The sequence below is a fragment of the Talpa occidentalis genome, unplaced genomic scaffold (assembly GCF_014898055.3).
Source record: "Talpa occidentalis isolate TD23 unplaced genomic scaffold, MPIMG_talOcc4v2.1 talOcc4.12, whole genome shotgun sequence".
Lineage (NCBI taxonomy): Eukaryota > Metazoa > Chordata > Mammalia > Eulipotyphla > Talpidae > Talpa > Talpa occidentalis.
The window spans coordinates 37,917,724-37,933,408 of NW_023601212.1; the positions used below are offsets into that span (position 1 = coordinate 37,917,724).

At 37.9% G+C, this 15,685-nt stretch overlaps 1 protein-coding gene across 8 annotated transcripts in view; it reads right to left on the minus strand.

The window, feature by feature from the left end:
* Positions 1–15,685, minus strand: part of CEP126 (centrosomal protein 126) — a 92,778-nt gene that overhangs the window by 45,693 nt on the left and 31,400 nt on the right. For all 8 annotated transcript variants that reach the window (XM_037505727.2, XM_037505726.2, XM_054693255.1 and 5 more), the window contains 2 exons: positions 9,224–9,369; positions 4,805–4,916 (listed from right to left, as the gene is read on the minus strand). In XM_037505727.2, coding sequence (XP_037361624.1) covers positions 4,805–4,916; positions 9,224–9,369 — 258 coding nt within the window. The remainder of the gene's footprint in view (positions 1–4,804; positions 4,917–9,223; positions 9,370–15,685) is intronic.

Here is a 15,685-nt window from a genome sequence, read left to right on the forward strand (position 1 = left end):
TTTTTTGTGTTTAGTGTTCTATAGATGTCTGTTAAGCCCAAATGCTCTAGGTCCTTATTTAGAGCTTTAGTTTCTTTACTTATTATTTGTCTTGTTGATCTATCCATTGTTGATAGTGGTGTGCTGAAGTCTCCCACTACATATGTGTTTTCTCTGATGTCTGTTTTCAGAGAGGACAACAGTTGTCTGATATATTTTGGTGCTCTTTCGTTTGGTGAGTATATGTTAATGAGTGTTATTTCTTCTTGAAGTATTGTCCCCTTAATCATAATGTAGTGACCATTGGGGTCTCTTTTTATTTTTTTGAGTTTGAAGTCTGTTTTATCTGATATAAGTATAGCTGTTCCTGCTTTCTTTTTTGGCCCATTTGCTTGTAGGATTGTTTTCCATCCTTTGACTTTGAGCCTATTTTTATCTTTTGTAGCTAAATGTGTTTCCTGGAGACAGCAAAAGGTTGGGTTTTGTTTCTTAATCCAGGCTGCAACTCTGTGTCTTTTTATTGAAGAGTTTAGTCCATTTACATTTAGAGTTAATATTGATATGTTAGCATCTGTATTTGCCATTATGTTTGTCTTTCCTTTGATTTTATTTATTTATTCTTTTAATAACTTTTTTTTTTGGTCTTCTTTCGTTGTTATTCGTCCCTCTGAGGTTCTGGCTTTAGGATTCCTTGTAGTATTTTTTGGAGTGGGGGTTTAGTCGCAATGAAATTCCGGAGTTTCTCTTTGTCTGGGAAGGTCCATATTCTTTCTTCATGGAGGAAAGAGAGCTTTGCGGGATAGAGTATTCTTGGTTGGCATCTGTTTTCTTGGAGTCTGTTGACTATGTCCCTCCACTCTCTCCTTGCCCGTAGTGTTTCTTCAGAGAAGTCTGATGTCAGCCTGATTGGTTTTCCTTTGAATGTTATCTGTTTCTTCCCTCTTGTCAGCTTCATTATTTTTTCCTTGTCCTGGATTCTTGGGAGCTTTACTATTATGTGTCTTGCTGTGTTTTTCCTTTCGTCGTGGAAGTTTGGTGTTCTTCTTGCTTCTTGTATATCAATTTTCAGCTCCTTCTTCGCATTTGGGAAGTTCTCTTCAATTATATCCATGAATATTTTCTCTGTTCCTACATCTCTCTCCTCTCCTTCTGGAATTCCTATAACTCTTATATTTCCTTTCCTCATGGAGTCAGATAGTTCCCGAAGTCTTTCTTCATTCTTTTTCCTTCGTACTTCTCTTTCCTTTTCTGTTTTGGTTCTTTTTATTTCTGTGTCTTCAAGATTACTTATTCGTTCTTCCATTTCATCTATTCTGCTTTCATTGCTTTTCCCAGAATTCTTTAGTTCCTCCATTAATTCTTTGATCTCCTGCATTTCTCTTACTTCCCTCTTTAGGGACTCAATTTCCTTCTTCTGATCTATCACTTTTTTAATCATGGCAATTTTAAATTCTCTTTCTGGAAGGCTCAGAAGTTCTTCCAAGTTGCTGTCGTTGCAATCTGGGGAGTGGTTTTCTTTTTGTGGTGTGCTTCTTTCCTGAGGAGTTGTTAGGTTGCGTGTGGTTCTTCTACTCCCTACTGTCTGTTTTCTAATTTGTCGTATGCGTTGGGACACTGTGTTGCTCGGACTGACTGACATCTTGGGTGAACTTCTCCGCTCCCCTCTGGCTCTTCCAGGAGCCATCTCTGTCTTCTGGGGGAGCTTTCTGCTGGTTTTAGGCAGTTTTTACTGTAGAAATGTCCCTGTTCTCAAATGGCGAAGCGGGATGCAGTCCCTGCGCCTCCGGTTTCAGGCACACTCTTCTGCGCCCCCGGTCTGCCCTGGACGTGGGTGCCTGCTCCCTCTGTGGGCTCAGACTGCTGGTCGGAAGGGGCCTGGCGTGGAATAACTTCCCGGCTGGCCACTGGGTCCTGCAGAAGCCTTCTGCCCTTTTCAAGCAGTCTTAAGAAATTTCCTGTTTTATGGGGTGTTAGTGACTTTTTTTTCCTGGTCGCTAGGTGGCGCCAGAGATCTCTCCTATTGTCCTTGGGGGGCTGTTTTTCGCCTCCCCCCACCCCGTGGGACAGGGAACAGAGCGGGAATGGTAGGGTACACCTCAACAGCTTTGGGGTGCTGTGTCTGCCTTGTGCCCCACCGTCGTGGAGAACCCACGCCCCGAATTTTCGTGCCCTGGGTCTCAGTTCAAAGCCCTCAGTTCCAGGACGCGGGCTGTAGCCCAGTTCAGTGGCGCGGGAAGGGCGCCTTTTGCACTGCTCCCGTGCCTGGGCGCCTGGTTCCTGCTTACTCAGGGAGGGACCTTCACCTCAGTGAGGACCTCCGCGTGTCTCCCCGCAAGCCTAGGTCGTCTCCCCGCAAGCCTAGGTCGCAGGCGCGGGGACCTGGGCAGCCGGGATCCCGGTCCGTGTTTTCTTTTCAAGCGTGCCAAGCGCGCAGCTTTCCCGCGCAAGCTTACCGGCAGCCCGGGCTGTGTGCGAGTCTCCTGGGGTCTTTGTTCTTCTCTAATGGCGCCCGGAGCCGTTCGCTCACCGCCGCAGCGGATCCTGCAGGGTTCGCCTCAGCTCCCGTTCACGGGGTGTGGTGGCTGCAATAGTTCCTTTCCACTCACAGTCCCGCTTGCTGCGTCGTTTGTTCTTGTTGGTCGTTTTAGTGTGTTGTTTTCCTCCTCTCTGCCGGTCGGAGAGTGCCGCCTCTGTGGGCGGGGGAGGGGAGCAGGGTTCTGCGCTTCCCTCCCTTCTAGTCCTCTTTTATGGCCAGTTTCTTCTTCGGGCAGTTTGCTGGAGTCGTCAGTTTATCTTCCGTGTCCCAGTTCTCACTGGGACCTGCCGCTTTTCCTCCCTATTAACTTTTTTTAATGGGAGATCTTACTCGCAGCGTCTCCTCGTATTGTTATCTTTTCTTTCTTGTTTTTTAATTCTTTTCAATTCATTGCAATCTCTTTTCTGTCTTCACCTCTCCACACAAATTCCTCTGACAAAAGGTGCCAATATGACTTTTTGGTTGTGAAACATAGCTCACATGCTATTGGGTATGCTCTCTGCCCTTCCAGATTCACTTTCCACACTTTTCTCCACTTGTCTTTCTGCTCAGCAGTAACAAAATGATCTCTTGCCTTTGGATTTATGGCAGGCAGTAGCAAGAAAAGGGATTGAGAGAGGAGAGAGATTTTGCTCGTTATTCCTCTGGCTTCCTCTCTGCAGGGCTTGGCCAGCAGTGGCACTGTGCCTCTGTGCAGGTCCGCTGCTTGCCTAGCATCCCTCCTCTACCACTACAGCGCTATTCAGCGCATGTCTGTGGTAGTAATGCTTACTGTGCTGCCAGTCTGGGGGTACTTCACCATCTTTGTTGGCTTCCCGGTCCCTTTATCAACTTCTTCTCAGTTAGGCCTTTTAAATTTTTCACTTTTATCTTGCCAGTATCCTAATACAACTTTTTATGTTACTTATTCCCCAGGAGCCATTTGATATCTGTACAACACTTTTGTCCCAGGAACTCTGTCCTTCATTCATTTCCATACACTAACCTTGCGTAGTCCTGTATCAACCACTCTAACTCTTCCTCTTACTTTTGCCCCACTTCCTTAAATGTTTCTATTCTTCAGTGTTCAACCCCAGTTCAGTTTTGACAGAAATGGCCCCTGTTTTGTCCTTTTTAATCCATTATCCACACTTGTTCACAATAGATTGGAATGATATACTGAAATAGAAATGTTGATCTCATTACCCATCTGCTTAAAATCTTTTACTAAATCTTCTTAAACTCTCCCAGTAAAGTTTATATTTACCCCTCTAATCTCATATCTAGCCAAGCTATTGTTATTTTGCATTCTCTGATTCAGCTATACTTTTCCTTCCAGAATACAGCACCCTTCTGATTACACTTGGCCTTTGCACATGCTCATCTCTCTGTTTAAAAAGCATCTACCCACTTGTTCCATGATCAACTCCTATTTTCTTCAAAGCTTTGCTGAAGGCCTTTCCGGAACTTTAATGAAAATTGAGGGGATGAAATTGTTCTTAGCTTTTAACTAATAGTCCTAAGAGAACTATTAGTCACAGGAATTCTAAACACATAACTTAGTAAATAACATTATATACAGGTAAAATCTTAATATAATTTATTATTTGAATTGTAGAAATCTTTATATAAATAAGTATTAAGTATTATTATCACCACTCCTTTGGTTATACTTTTTGGGCCATTATCTTACTTCTCTTTTATATTATGAACTTGGGATAGTATTTTACAATATCATATTTCTCCATATCCCCTTTAACAATGTCTGATGTACTACTATACAGGTAGCACTTTCAATAAACATTTTGAATAAATAAATGGAAAATAAAAATGTCAGGGGATAACCTGTGATTGACTGGCCCAACCTGTTGCTTCTAGATGATTCATTTAAGCTAACCTAGAGAAGAACCAGGAGATCCTGAAGACTTTTCAAGACATCAAGGAAGTATTTTCAGTGACCAAAAACCCCTTTGTACCATAGAGTTACTCTTTTTACCTAAGTTTATATGACTACAATCCAACACAAGGTTTTCTTCTGGGTAAAGATGACTAGCCAATATTATCAAATGGTTTTATATAGTTTGCAAGAAAATTATTCAACAAAGACTACATTGTAATGGCAAAGACTATAAATTAGAATTGTGCCTTATACTTCAAGCAATTTACATTCCCCTCAATTTAATATGTGAAAATAAAACAGTAAATTCTAAAACTGAGATGATAATTCATGAAAAGTATAGACACTCACCAACAAGAAAGCTATAAATATTACATATTAATAATTACACATAATAATGATAAATCACTTACCTACAATTTATTGTTGGTCTGTGGGAAGAGGGAAGGTTTACTTCTGATTTTAAGGTGGATTCCTGGATTTGTTTGAGGGCCTCTTCTAAAGGAGGAACTGGTTTTTGAAAAACTAGGGGGATAATAAAGAAAGGTCAAATAATACAGAATCACTTCCTCATCAATGGTCTCCTCATATATGCAATTTAACTGGTCAATGATACAAAATATTACTTTAAAACTTTTTAAAAAGAAATTAGTGTAAAATATCATGTTTTAAATTTAGATATCTAATTCTCAAAGAGAAACTTTTACCTCAAAAGTCTCATCACCAATTTTAAGAATATTTATCTTGAAAAAAGAAACTTTGAGAATTACCCAGGTGCTTTATTCTGGCATGTAAACCCATCAATATTTGATTTCATAGTTCCATAAATTTCTTTTTTTTCCCTAAAGATTTATTCATGCATACAAGAACTGGGGTACAGGCCAGATGCGCCAGAAGGTGAGAGGTTTCACCAGAGACAGAGCAGGGAGCAGAACAGGCAGACTGACTGAAATACACCGCTGAGGGGAGCAGCAGGCTTGACAGAGAGGTCTGCTGCACCATGTGGGACCCTCGCCGGGAGACAGGGATCAAACTGGCACTGCAGAGGCTGCGGACAGCTTCACAGCGCTGCGCTCAACCACCTGCGCCACCACGGGAAGCCCAGTTCCATAAATTTCTTTTGAAATTTACAAATATCCAAATATCCTTATTAAAAAAAGATATAAAAACACCAACTAATGTTATTGAGCACTTATTGTTACTCATTGTTACAGACATTACTTTGAAGCATTTTATCAGTGTTAACTAATTTCATGCTGAATATAACCTACGAGGCAGATGCCATTTGAATCTCCATTTTGCAACTGAGGAAACAGAGGCACAGAGAAGGTAATTTGTTCAAAGTCATATATCACGTTGACAATCATCTACGCGTTACTCTGCACAACCTTTAATTCTACTCTACCTCCCATGCGGACTCCCTGTCTCAGTTTTCCACTGCACCTTTGGTACTCAACCTTATTTAGCTTCTCATACTTCTTGAAATACTCTTTTCTCCTTCTTTGAGTACAAATGTAGGTGTCTTTTATGAGTATCACTTTCCCTGTGGTCTTGTTGAGTGGAGACTTTATTTTTCTCCAATTGCATACTATAAATAACTCAAGGTTTGGAGTTTGGAGATAGAATAGGTAATTTTCTAGCTTTTCAATGACACCTCCAAATCATCTTTCCTCCTCTCTCCTTTAAAAAAAAGCCATGTTGATTAAAGAACTAGACATAAGACCTGAAACCATAAAATATATAGAAGGAAATATAGGCAAAACACTACATGACATGCACCTCAAAGACATCTTTACAGACATATCACCCAAAGCAGTGATAGTGAAGGCAAAGATAAACAGTTGGGACTACATCAAATTAAAGAGCTTCTGCACAGCAAAAGAGACAATAACAAAAACTAAGAGAAACTCCACCGACTGGGAGAACATTTTTGCACATAACACTAATGATAAAGGACTGATCACAAAAATCTACAAAGAGCTGATGAGACTCAACAAAAACAAAGAAAATAATCCAGTCGAAAAATGGGCAGAAGAGCTAAAAAGAAACTTCTCTGAAGAAGAAATGCAAATGGCCAACAGGCATATGAAAAAATGTTAAACATCACTTGTAATCAGGGAAATGCAAATCAAAACTACCATGAGATACCATCTTACACCAGTGAGAATGGCACATATTAAAAAAACTAGCAACAACAAATGTTGGTGAGGTTGTGGAGAAAAAGTAACTCTCCTGCACTGTTGGTGGGAGTGCAAACTGGTCCAACCACTATGGAGAGCTGTGTGGAGATTTCTTGACCTATTAAACATAGAGCTTCCATATGATCCAGCAATTCCACTCCTAGGTATTTACCCAAAGGACACAGAAACATCAATTCCAAAGAGCACCTGCACCCCTATGTTTATAGCAGCACTATTTACAATAGCTAAGCTATGGAAACAACCCAAATGCCCAAAATAGATGACTGGATCAAGAAGATGTGGTACATATATACCATGGAATATTATTCAGCATTCAAAAAAGATAAACACATGCAATTTGCAGCAACATGGATGGCGCTGGAAGGGATCATGCTCAGCGAAATAAGCCAGAAAGAAAAAGAAAAATACCGGATGGTCTCACTCATAGCAGGAATCTAGAAAACTAAAATAAGGGACCAGGAAAATGAATAACTATAAGAAAGTGAAAATCAAAATCAACAAATAACTATGAACCAGAGACACTCTATGGGGGGTGGCAGGTGGGGAAAGGAGGGATGGGGGTCAAATAAGGGGGCTGTAATTGTATGGGGAATATGAAAATAAAATTTAAATAAAATAAAATAAAAAAGCCATGTTATCACACTTTTGGAGTATTAAAAAATTTGCGGTTTATTTTAAATGTTTAAGGAAATCCAGGATATTATTATGTATGGATTATTTGAAACTTGAACTGTAGAGACAGTCCATTTCCCAAATCCCAGAGGGGTGATATACAAGTAAACAATGCACAGTTCTGGGGTAGTTTACTGGATATGCAGATTATTAAGGACCAATCCTCTTGAGTCAAATACTATCAACTTAAATTGACTACATAGTGACTATTTTTCTAATTAGCATACTCAATGTCCAATTGGGTTTTTATTGGTGTAAAAAATGGCTTTCTTTGTTGAAATTAAAGGCATTCAAGACAAGTGAACTTTCCTGAACACATTTTAATCACTCGCTACAATAGCAAGAATAGAGAATAAGAAACTTATGGATGGCATTTGAGGATTGATCTCCAATCACTCAGATTCAGTGATTAATGTATGAATATTTCTGATTGTCCAATGGGAGAATGCACAGAGTTCTCTGTGCGCTTATTGATTTTTGAGTGGCCCTTATATGTAAGGTGTAGTCAGAGCAGCTAAAAGGACAAAGATCTATGACTTTATTGTTTACTATACAAGTTGTCCTTTTTTCTTTTCTTTTAAAGATTTATTTATTTATGCATACAAGAACTGAGGTGTATGTAGATAAGGGGTGTGGGGGATGAGAGGATTCACCAGTGGCAGAGTGGGGAGCAGAATAAGTGTATCTGCTGAAATACATTGCTGGGGGGAGCAGCGGGAGACACAGGAGAGGTCTGCAGCATCATGTGGGTTAGCTCCTTGGCTGGGGATTGAACTCATGCCCAGTGGAGGATGGCTGGCAATAGCTTACAGTACTGAGACTTTAACCCCTATGCCACCAAGTTGCATGAATTGCTTTGTGTTTGCCTTGCTAATGAATTCCTAGTTCTGCTAGATTATAGTTTAAGACTCGCCCTTATTAATCCTCACCACTTGTTATCTATCAAAGAAAGAACTATGTCAAAACTAACTTAGGGCAACTCACAACTACCCATTATATTGCTTGTCATTGTCAGCTAGCAATCTCCTGGTCACCACCTTTTGTTCAGTAATGATAATATAAGCCTACATTTTATAAGTACTTATTGTGTAATAAGGTTTATCCATATCATTTAATCTACTAGCTCCAATCCTATCTGAAACTCCCAATCTGTTGTCCTCTAAAGCCAGGGAAAAAGACAGCTATCATGCATACCTGGTGATCCCTTTGTTTAATTATCATAAATTTCAGAATAAACTAAAAAGACCATTAAACAAGCAGTTGTCTGTAGTTTTTCTTAGCTTTGTTCATGCTTGTCACTCATAGCATTAAATTTTCTTAAACTATTAATTCAACATTTAATATAGGTAGTATAAATAAGCATATGGCTCAGAAATAAAAATATGATACACATTTTGAAGTTTTGTTATCATCAGTTATTTGTGTATTCGTCCCCTGTCTATGCAAATACAAACAATATAAATTCTAATTTTCCCCTTTTCTCACACAGATGGCAGAATATTATGTATACTGATATGGACCTTGTTTATATACTTAACAATATTTCATGGAAATCAGGGATTGACTCAGGTTATGAGAATATAGGAATGCTCACCCAGGTGTGAGAATATAAAACTTATACACTTTGGAATGATTTGTGATACTAATTTACTAAAATTAAATGCTAAATTTTGTTTTTACTACTCTTAAAAATCAGTTTTAAGAAGGAAACATTGTAAGCCATTGTGAAGTAGAAGCAAGCTTGCAAGCTTTCAAAATTTACTATTAGAGGCAACCAAATATTCAAGCTAAACCCAAATTATTATTTTTCACATGAATAAGGTCCCACTAGTGAAAAGGATTACTGATTTTTTGAATTTGAATTTTTACTTTGTTTCTTAACTGATTTTATTGTCACTCAAGACAAATATGACTATAACATTCATTTTTGTTCTTATATTGTTCTAGAAAGAAACACACCTGCTCTTCTCCGCTGTGAAAGAGGAATATGAGCACGCTGGAATTTTTCAGTAACTTCTTCAAACTTTTGCTTTCTTTGTTGAAGTATTTGTTCTCTGATTTGGTGCTCTCTTTCTTCTTGCTCTTTCCGTTTCTCTTCAAAAGCTCTATATTTAAAGCATAAAGTAGATAACAGAATTAGGTAATATGTGTGAAAAATTTTAGCACAGAGGAGTTTCAAAACAATGCATTTATTATAGAACATTATTTTCATATTTCAGAATTGTACTTAGAAATAATAAATTTTAAGTTTAAAAAAGTCATGGTTAAGAATTTAGTTATCACATCCTCGCCCACATTTGTTGTTGCTTGTTTTTTTGATATGTGCCATTCTTACTGGTGTTAGGTGGTATCTCAATGTGGTTTTAATTTGCATTTCCCTGATTATAAGGGCTGTTGAACATTTTTCCATAAGCCTGTTGGCCATTTCCATTTCTGCTTTGGAGAAATGTCTTTTAAGTTCTTCTGCCCATTTCTTGACTGGACTGTTTATTTTGTTTTTGTTGAGCCTTTTGAGTTCTTTGTATATCTTTGTGATCAGTCCCTTTTCAGTTGACTGGAGTGCAAAGATTTTTTCCCAATCAGTGGGTTGTCTCTCTGTTTTGGTTAATGTCTCTTTTGCTGTACAGAAGCTTTTCAGTTTGATGTAATCCTAGGTGTTTATCTTTTCCTTGACTTTCTTTGTTTTGGGTGATATGTCTTTAAAGATGTTATTGCAATGTATGTCTTGTAGTGTTACCTATATTTTCTTCTATATATTTTATGGTTTCAGGTCTTATGTCCAGTTCTTTTATCCATTTTGAGTTGATTTTTGTGCACGGTGAAAGGTAGTGGTCTAGTTTATATTTTTTTGCATGTGGTGGTCCAGTTTTCCCAGCACCATTTATTGAACAAACTGTCTGTGTTCCATTGCACATTCTTTGCTCCTTTGTCAAAGATCAGTTGTCCATGTAAGTGTGCTTTTCCGACATTGCTGGTGGAAGTGCAAATGGGTCCAACCACTATGGAAAGCTGTCTGGAGGTTCCTCCAGTCTACTAAAAATGGAGCTACCACCAGGAAACACATTTAACCACAAAAGATAAACATAGACTGAAAGTAAAAGGTTGGAAAACAACCCCACAAGCAAATGGACCAAAAGAAAGGCAGGAACAGCTATACATATATCAGATGAAATAGACTTCAAATTAAAAAAAATAGAAAGACATAGACGGACATTACATCATGATCAAGGGGACAATATATTAGGAAGATAAAACACTCATCAACATATACTCACCAAATGAAGGAGCACCAAAATATATTAGACAATTATTATGAGCTCTGAAAATGGACATTAAAGAAAACACATATATAGCGGGAGACTTCAGCATTCCACTTTCACTAATGGACAGATCAACAAGATGAAAAATATGTAAAGACACTAGAGCCCTAAATAAAGGCATAGAACTCATGGACTTAACAGACATCTATAAGACACTGCACCCCAAAAAATCCGAGTACACATTTTTCTCAGTGCACACGGATCATTCTCCAGAATCAATCACATACTGGGCCACAAGACAAACATCAACAGATACATGAATGTCAAAATCATTCCAACTATCTTTGCCGATCATAAAGGCATCAAACTAGAAATAAATCATGAAAAGAAAAAAAGGAACAATCCCACTTCATGGAGATTGAAATCCACACTACTGGAAGACCACTGGACTAATGAGGAGATCAAGGAAGAAATTAAAAAATACTTTGAGTTGGATGACAAGGAGGATACCACTTTCCAGAATGTATGGGATGCAGCAAAAGCAGTAATAAGAGGAAAATATATAGCAATACAGGCTCACATCAACAAACAAGAAAGAACTCAAAGAAACAACCTAATCTCACATCTCAAAGAGCTAGAAAAAGAACAACAAAAAAACCCTAAAGCAGTAGAAGAAAGGAAATAATAAAAATCAAAGCTGAAATAAACAAATCGAAAATTTAAAAAAAATCCCAAATATCAATGAAACCAAAAGTTGGTTCTTTGAAAAAATAAACAAAATAGACAAACTTCTAGCCAGGCTCACAAAGAAAAAAATGTGAGAAAACACATATAAATAGGATTATAAATGAAAGAGGAGAAATCAGAACCGAATCAGTAGAAATCAAAAGAATAATCAGAGATTACTATGTACACTTATATGCAAAGAAATTCAACAAACTAGAAGAGATGGACAAATTCCTAGAATGGTATAATCATCCAAAGCTGGACAAAGAAGAAACAGAACACCTAAATAGAACAATTACAAGCAGTGAAATTAGGCAGTTATCAAAGCACTCCCCAAAAACAAAAGCCCAGGCCCAGAAGGCTTTACAAATGAATTCTACCAAACGTTCAGCAGTGAACTAGTGCCTATCCTACACAAACTCTTTCAAAAAATTGAAAAAGAAGGAATACTACCAAATATGTTCTACAAAGCCAACATTACACTAATACCAAAACCAAAGAAAGACAGCAAAAAGAAAGAAAATTACAGGCCAATCTCCCTAACAAACACTGATGCAAAATTCCTCAACAAAATCCTTGCCAACAACAGAATCCAACAATGCATCAAAGGGATAATACACAACAACCAAGTGGGATTTATCCCAGGGGCACAAGGATGGTTCAACATACAAAAATCGACCAATGTAATCCAACACATCAACAAAAAGAAAAAAAAACAACATATGATCATATCAATAGATGCTGAGAAAGCATTCGACAAAGTCCAACACCCATTTATGTTGAAAGCCCTTGAAATTTTCAGGATAGAAGGAACATACCTTAACATGATAAAAGCCATATATGACAGACCCACCGCCAACATTATTCTCAATGATGAAAAGCTGAAGGCCTTTCCTTTAAGATCAGGCACAAGACAAGGATGTCCTCTCTCCCCACTGCTCCTCATATAATACTGGAAGTCATAGCCAGGGCAATAAGATAAGAAAAGACATACAAGGAATCCAGATAGGGACAGAAGAAGTAAAAACTATCACTATTTGCATATGATATGATAATATACATAGAGAACCCTAAAAACTTCACAGAAAAACTACTCAAAATAATCTACCAGTTCAGTAAAGTAGTAGGATACAAAATCAACATGCAAAAATCAGTAGCCTTCCTACACACAAACAATAAATCTGAAGAAGAAATCAAGAAAACCATCCCTTTTATAATTGAAACAACAAAAAAAATCAAATACTTGGCAATAAACCTAACAAAAGAGGTGGAAAACCTTTACAAAGAAAACTATAAAACACTGTTAAAATAATAGAAGGCACAAAGAAATGGAAAGACATCCCCTGCTCATGGAGTGGAAGAATTAACATTATTAAAATGTCTATCCTACCAAAAGCAATATACAAATTCAATGCTATTCCAATAAAAATCTCAATGACATTCTTCAAAGAAATAGAACAAATACTGATGAAATTCATATGGAACCACAAAAAATCATGAATATCCAAAGCCCTACTGATGAAAACAAAGGAGAAAGGAGGTATCATGCTTCCAAACTTCAAGCTATATTACAAAGCCATAATAATTAAAAAAACAAAATGTCTTTGAGGTGCATTTCATGTAGTGTTTAGCCTATATTTCCTTCTATATATTTTATGGTTTCAGGTCTTATGTCTAGTTCTTTAACCCGTTTTGAGTTGGTTTTTGTGCAAGGTGTGAGGTAGTAGTCAAGCTTCATTCTTTTGCATGTAGCAACCCAGTTTTCCCCGCACCATTTATTGAACAAACTTTCTTTGCTCCAGTGTATATTCTTTGCTCCTTTATCAAAGATTAGTTGACCATAAATATATGGGTTTATTTCTGGATTTTCTATTCAGTTCCATTCATCGGTATGTCTGTTCTTGTTCCAATACCATGCAGTTTTGATGATTATGGCTTTGTAGCATAGTTTGAAGTCTGGGAGTGTGATGCCTCCATTTCCTTCTTTTTTTCTCAGGAAAGCTTTGGCTATTTGGGAGTTTTGGTGATTCCATATGAATTTCATCAATAATTGTTCTATTTCTTTGAATATGTCATTGAAATTTTTATTGGAATAGCATTGAATCTGTAAATTGCTTTTGGTAGGATGGCCATTTTGATAATGCTAATTCTTCCAATCCATGAGCAGGGGAGACACATCACCCAAAGCAGTGATAGTGAAGGCAAAGATAAACAGTTGGAACTATATCAAATTAAAGAGCCAGCAAAAGAGACAATAACAAAAACAAAGAGAAACCCCACCGACTGGGAGAACATTTTTGCACACAACACTAATGATAAAGGTCTGATCACAAAAATCTACAAAGAGCTGATGAGACTCAACAAAAACAAAGAATATAACCCAGTCAAAAATGGGCAGAAGAGCTAAAAAGAAACTTCTCCAAAGAGGAAATGCAAATGGCCAACAGGCATATGAAAAAATGTTCAACATCACTTGTAATCAGGGAAATGCCAATCAAAACTACAATGAGATATCATCTTATACCAGTGAGAATGGCACATATTAAAAAAACTAGCAACAACAAATGTTGGCAGGTTGTGGAGAAAAAGTAACACTCCTGCACTGCTGGTGGGAGTGCAAACTGGTCCAACCACTATGGAGAGCTGTGTGGAGATTTCTCGAACTACTAAAGATAGAGCTTCCATATGATCCAGCAATTCTACTCCTACGTATTTACCCAAAGGACACAGAAACATTAATTCAAAAGGGTACCTGCACCCCTATATTTATAGCAGCACTATTTACAATAGCTAAGCTAAGGAAACAACCCAAATGCCCAAAAATAGATGACTGGATCAAGAAGATGTGGTATATATACACAATGGAATATTACTCGGCAATCAAAAAAGATAAACACATGCTGTTTGCAGCAACATGGAGGGAGCTAAAAGGAATCTTATTCAGCAAAATAAGTCAGAAAGAAAAAGAAAAATACTGGATGGTCTCACTCATAGCAAGGATTTAGAAAACCTAAGTAAGGGACCAGGAAAAAGACTAATTAATACAAAGTAAAAATCAAAATCAACAAGCAACTATAAACCAGAGACACACTACGGTGGGGGTGGGGGAGCGGGGAGAGGAAGGATTAGGGTCAAAATAAGGATGGGTGCAATTGTATGGGGAATATAACCAAAATGAAAATGCATACATTGTGCAAAAATGAAAATGATGTAAGAATTATATAAAATATTTTAAAAAATTAAAAAAACAGTTTGGTATTGGAACAAAAACAGACATACAGACCAATGGAACTGAATAGAGAGCCCAGAAATAAAACCACACTTATATGGACAACTGATCTTTGACAAAGGAGCAAAGAATATGCAATGAAACATGGACAGTTTGTTCAATAAATGGTGCTGGGAAAACTGGACCACCACATGCAAAAAAATATAAACTAGACCACTGCTTTTCACCGTGCACAAAAATCAACTCAAAATGGATAAAAGAACTGGACATAAGACCTGAAACCATAAAATATATAGAAGAAAATATAGGTAAAACACTATAAGTCATACATCACAATAACATCTTTAAAGACTCATCATCCAAAGCAAAGATAGTCAAGGAAAAGATAAACACCTAGGATTACATCAAACTGAAAGGCTTCTGTACAGCAAAAGAGACATTAACCAAAACAGAGAGATACCCCACTGACTGGGAAAAAAACTTTGCACTTCAGTCAACTGAAAAGGGACTGATCACAAAGATATACAAAGAACTCACAAGACTCAACAAAAACAATCCAGTCAAGAAATGGGCAGAAGAGGGACTCCCCTGGTGGCTCAGGTGGTTGAGCACAGTGCTGTGAAGCTGTCCACAGCCTCAGCAGCACCAGCTTGATCCCAGCCGGCTGGCGAGGGTCCCACATGTTGAGGCAGACCTCTCCTGTCGCACCCGCTGCTCCACTCAGCAGTGTATTTCGGCAGTCTGCCTGTTCTGTTCCCCGCTCTTTCTCTGGTGAATCCTCTCACCTTCCCGTGCATCTGACCTATACCCTGGTTCTTGTATAAATAAATAAAAAATAAATCTTTAAAAAGAAAAAAAAAAGAAAAAAGAAATGGGCAGAAGAACTTAAAAGACATTTCTCCAAAGAGGAAATGCAAATGGTCAACAGGCATATGGAAAAATGTTCAACATCCCTTATGATTAGGGAAAATGCTAATTAAAACCACATTGAGATACCATCTTACACTAGTAAGAATGGCACATATCAAAAAAACAAGCAACAACAAATGTTGGCGAGGATGTGGTGAAAAAGGAACTCTCCTACATTGCTGGCGGGAGTGCAAACTGCTCCAACCACTATGGAAAGCTGTCTGGAGGTTCCTCAGTCTACTGAAAATGGAGCTCCCATATGACCCGACAATTCTACTCCTAGGGATCTACCTAAAG